This window comes from Artemia franciscana, chromosome 3, assembly GCF_032884065.1.
Source record: "Artemia franciscana chromosome 3, ASM3288406v1, whole genome shotgun sequence".
In the NCBI taxonomy this organism is placed as follows: Eukaryota; Metazoa; Arthropoda; class Branchiopoda; order Anostraca; family Artemiidae; genus Artemia; species Artemia franciscana.
The window spans coordinates 8,872,558-8,877,714 of NC_088865.1; the positions used below are offsets into that span (position 1 = coordinate 8,872,558).

General features: G+C 36.1%; 1 protein-coding gene across 1 annotated transcript; it reads left to right on the plus strand.

Annotated features, from left to right (window-relative positions):
• The first annotated feature begins 356 nt into the window (after positions 1–356).
• On the plus strand, positions 357–2,519 carry LOC136024707 (ankyrin-1-like). The gene has a single exon (XM_065700124.1). The coding sequence runs from the start codon at positions 357–359 to the stop codon at positions 2,517–2,519; it is 2,163 nt and encodes a 720-aa protein (XP_065556196.1).
• The last annotated feature ends 2,638 nt before the right edge of the window (positions 2,520–5,157 follow it).

A 5,157-nucleotide genomic window follows, 5' to 3' on the forward strand; every position in this document is an offset into this window, starting at 1 on the left:
TCTTTATAATGAAAACCGCTGTTTTTCCGGAAAAATGCTGCAATAGTACTAGGTTTTCTCAAAAGTGTTACCACCAGAGAAAAGTACCACCCATGGCAAGTGGTAATTCTGACGAGAAGAAAATGATATACTAAAATTAGTTTTTTTCATATTGGAGACCAATATATTTTTTGGACTCGATACGAAAAGATCTTTTCAAAGCTTCCAGAAACCGCACTAGAGCATCATAGCGTATCAACTCAAATTCCTGCACGTTAGAACCTGTCAAGCCAGGATGTATTTTTTCCCGATCATGCCATAAAACAGGTGTAAGGATTTGTAAGATTGATCCATCAAGAAAAAGACATTTTGAAGAAATGAGTAACCCATTTAGCAAGGCTGTTAATCGAAAAAAAAGAAAAACACATAACTTAAACTTTCGAAATTCGAGTGTGTTTGTGCCTGTCAAGGCTGAATGTGTTCCAGCCCGATTATTGGGCTCATGCAGTTGTAAAATTGAACCTTCAAGAAAAAGTTCGGGACGAGCACCTTTACACGACGCTGTTGCAGACGGTAAACTAGACATGTGTCAGTTACATCTTTCAAAAGGTGCATATATAGACTCATTAGACCTTAAAGGTTACACTCCTTTACATTGGGCTGCAAAAACAGGGCAAATATCCGTTGCTAATTATCTTTTAAAAAAGGGAGCAAACCTCCATTTAAAGTCTAAAAATTCGGAGGATTGTGGAAAAACACCTTTACACTTTGCTGCTGCTGAAGGTAAGCTAGAAATGTGTCACTTACTTGTTTCAAAGGGTGCACATATAAACTCTCTAGATGACAAAAGACTTACTCCTTTGCACTGGGCCGTGAAAGAAGAGAATATTGTTGAAACTAGAAAAAAAGGAGAAGATAAACTAGAAATTGTCAAGTTACTTCTTTCAAGAGGTGCAAATACCAACATTTCAGATAGATATGACCTTTTACCGTTACATTATGCTGCCAAACGGAACAATCTAGATATTTTTCAGCTGCTTTATTCAAAAACATTCACTGTAAATTTAACATTTTTACATTGGGCCATAAAAGAAGGGCAAATACCTGTAGCTACATACCTTTTAGATAAGGGAGGAATTAAGCTTTTGGAAAACCTCAATTTGAGGTTTAATCTTTACATGGGCGATTCACCTTTACATACTGCTGCTACAAATGGTGAACTAGGTATTTGTCAGTTGCTTGTTTCAAAGGGTGCCCATATAAACATTGGATACAGTCGAACTCCTTTACATTGTGCCGCAAGAGAAGGACATATATCTGTAGCTAAGTATCTCTTAAGAAAGGGAGCAAACCCCAATTTCCAGTGTCGTGGGGACCATTACGGGTACACACCTTTACATGCTGCTGCTGAACGAGGTAAACTAGACATGTGTCAGCTACTTGTTTCAAAGGGCGCGCGTATAGACGCTTTATATGATAATAGTCATACTCCTTTGTATACTGCCGTGATGAATGGGCAATTATCCGTGGTTAGTTATCTCATAGAAAAGGGAGGAAACCTCAATTTTCAAATCACAAAAGCAAACAACGTTGATTTTGGAGGTACACCCTTACACTTTGCTGCTAGACAAGGTCAAATAGACATGTGTCAATTACTTGTTTCAAAGGGAGCTCAAACAGACATTTTAGATGATAGAAGACGGACTCCTTTACATTGGGCCGTGATTAGAGGAGGAAAAGGTTATTGTACCATAAAAGAAGAAAATAAAATTGAAATTGTCAAGGTTCTTCTTTCAAGAGGTGCACCTACTGATGTTTTAGATTTATATGGGCTTTCACCGTTACATTATGCTGTTGAAAATAATAATATATCCATAGCTAGTTATCTTTTAGAAAAGGGTGCAAATATTAATTTAAAGTATGGCAATAGTCCTTTCTATAGGCGCGGATATACACTCTTACACTCTGCTGCTGCACAATGTCAACTAGATAAGTGTCAGTTTCTACTTTCAAAAGGTGCGCAAGTTGACGCTTTAGATGATAAAAGGCGTACTCCTTTACATTGGGCTGTGAATGAAACTGAAAGATTTATTAAAGAAAAACAAAGAGAAAAACTAGAAATTGTCAAGTTACTTATTTCAAGAGGAGCGACTGTAGATGTCTTAGATGAAAACGATTTGACGCCACCTGTTATAGCTGTGTCCAAGAGAAACTTTGCTATAGCTGAATATCTCTTAAAAAAAAAAGCAATTTATCATCCCCCCAAAAAAGAAAATTATCGAGTTTTGCTAAAAGATTTAATAAATAGCTACTTCACTATAGAAGAAGCAACTAAAACGAAGATATATTCTATACTATGCAATCTTGCCTGTCGTGAATCTAATGATCTGAAATCAATATGCCGGTATGTTATTGTAAATTATGCATGTCAAACAAAATTATGTGACTACGTTGAAGGTTTCAACATACCACACTGTTTAAAATGCTACTTGACTTTTGAGGAAGAGCTTCAACTTTGCTTTAAAAAATTAACTATTTAATTAAATTTAGTAGATTTGGTACAAAAGATATAAAACAAGAGAATGTATGGAGATTTAGGTCAGGATCTTCAGGATCTTACGTTAGACTAGGCTACGTTAGGCTAAGTTAAGTTAGGTAGTGATAATGCCTTTGGGCTGGTTAGTCTAGTTTTAGTTAGGCTAGGTTAAGCTTGGTTAACTAGTAAAAGTAGCACGATACCCTGCTGCTGCTAGGTAAACTAGATATGTTTCAGTTTCTTCTTTCAAAAGTCTTACATATAGACATTTTAGATGATGACAGTTTGACTCCTTTACATTTTGTTTTGCAAAAAAAAACAAATATCTGCAGGTAAATTATCTTTTAGAAAAGAGAGCAAACCTCAATTCGAAGTATGGCGATTGGGCTTTACGCTTTTTTGCTGCAAAAGGTAGACTGGACAATTGTCAGTTACTTGTTTCAAAGGGTGCTCATGTAGACGCTTTAGAGGATAAAAGGTATACTCCTTTATATTGGCTGAGGAGAGAGAATATTTTTGTTATTGAAAATACTTTTACAGAAGAAAAACAGGAGATTGTAAAGTTACTTCTTTCAAAAGATTCACCTATAAATGTTTTAGATAAGGATAGGTTTACACCGCTGCAATATGCTGTGTCCGAGAGAAACTTTGCTATAGCTGTGATTCTTTTACAAAAAAGAAGAATTTATCATCCCAACAAAAAAAAAGACGAATATCAAAAATATTGTTATGCCAAACCAGTAATACTAAGTCAAACTCTGTGATTACGTTGAACATACCACAGTGTTTAAAAAAGTACTTGGCTTTTGAGAAAGAGATTCGATTCTACTATAAGATTAAATAAAAAAAAATTAGTTTTTTTAACTGAAAGTAAGGAGCGACATTAAAACTTTAAACGAACAGGAATTACTCCGTATATGAAATGGGTTGTCCCCTCCGCAATTCCTCGCTCTTTACGCTATAGCTTTTAATTGTTTAAAAAAGTAGAATTGTGGCAAAGAGTCAAACTTTAGCGTAAAGAGTGAGGGATAGCGGAGAGTACAACCCATCTCTATATATCTATATATATAAAAATAAGTTGTCTGTCTGTCTATCTGTGGATCAGGTGACGTCATGTTTCTTTGTCGGCTGACGTCATGAAATTAGTCTCTAATCTAAATCTGAATCTAAAATTTGTCCCTATTGCAAGGCCTTGAAATTCAATGGTGAAACAATGGGAATGTGTTGCGCCTCAGGAAAAGTTAAACTTCCTCTATTGGCTGCACCACCAGAGCCATTGAAGACTTTCCTTACTGGAACTACGTCAGAATCTAAGCGTTTTTTGTAAAAAAATCAGAAAATATAACTCATGTTTCCAAATGACGTCGTTTGGAGCCCAAACCGGAAATCCAGATCAATTTATGTCTAATTTCAAAGTAAAAGGGCAAATTTATCATAGAGCAGGGTCCCTTCTACCATTCTCAGGCGAAGATCATAAATTTTTACAATTGTACTTCATCAGTGATAGAAATTGTGAATTGAATGCACGTTGCGAAATTTCTCCCAAAGTTGAAAGGACAATCGTTTCGCAATTGCAACATCTTTTCCACGAAAATAATAATTTAGTGCGTCTGTTCAAAACAGCCATCGATTTGATGCCTACTGATACGCATAAAATTGTTATTTCCGCTGACAAAACGCCTCCTGGCCAACATGTGCGTAGATACAATGCTCCAACTATCGACGAAGTGGCAATCGTTATGGTCGGTGATCAGTTTTTACCTTGAGATATTATTCTTCATAAGCGAAACGCTCAGTTGTTAAGAATTGCTGAAACTCATCGATGCTACGATGCCCTACAATATCCTATAATTTTTTGGGATGAAGCCGACGGCTACCACTTTAATATTAAATTGACGAATCCAGCCACTAACAAAGAAATGAATAAGAAATACGGTGCAATGCATTATTATTCCTATAGACTAATGATTCGGCAGGATGAAGAAAATTATATTTTAAAATGCCGTCAATTGTTTCACCAATACGTCGTTGATATCTATATATATAAAAATAAGTTGTCTGTCTGTCTGTGTGTCAGGTGACGTCATGTTTCTGTGTCGACTGACGTCATGAAGTTAGTTGTCGTCATTTTTGCTATGACCGTGACGTCATTAACGGTATTTAAGACATTTATTCACGGAAAAATGTTTAATTGTAAAATGACTGAAGAACCTACAATGGCAACAGCCGAGGAAGCTGCTCAAAGAGTTTATGCCAAAAAACTTGCTGCTGATAGAGAAAATAAGAAAAGAAAGGGTTCCGAGGAATCACAAGAACAGCAAGAAAACAGGCTTGCAGCTGATAGAGAAAGTAAGAAAAGAAAGCGTGCCGGGAAATCACAAGAACAGCAAGAAAACAGGCTTGCGGCTAAAGAACGCAAAACCGCGCAGTTAGATGAAAATCCACCTGGACAGCGAGAGTCAAAACATATCAAAACTGAAAATGATAGCGATGATGATTGGGTTTGGGATTTTGACTTGGATAAGGTCATCAATGCCTACCAGATTTAAGTTAAAAAAACAAAGGTTCGTCGATAAGTACTTCATAGTGACGCTGAAAAATAAAGAAGAAAAAGAAAACTGAAAAAAGAAAAAAGGTAAAAA

What these genes read in the sequence shown, in the direction of transcription:
- LOC136024707 (XM_065700124.1), top strand. Translation starts at nt 357, where the DNA reads ATGAGTAACCCATTTAGCAAGGCTGTTAATCGAAAAAAAAGAAAAACA.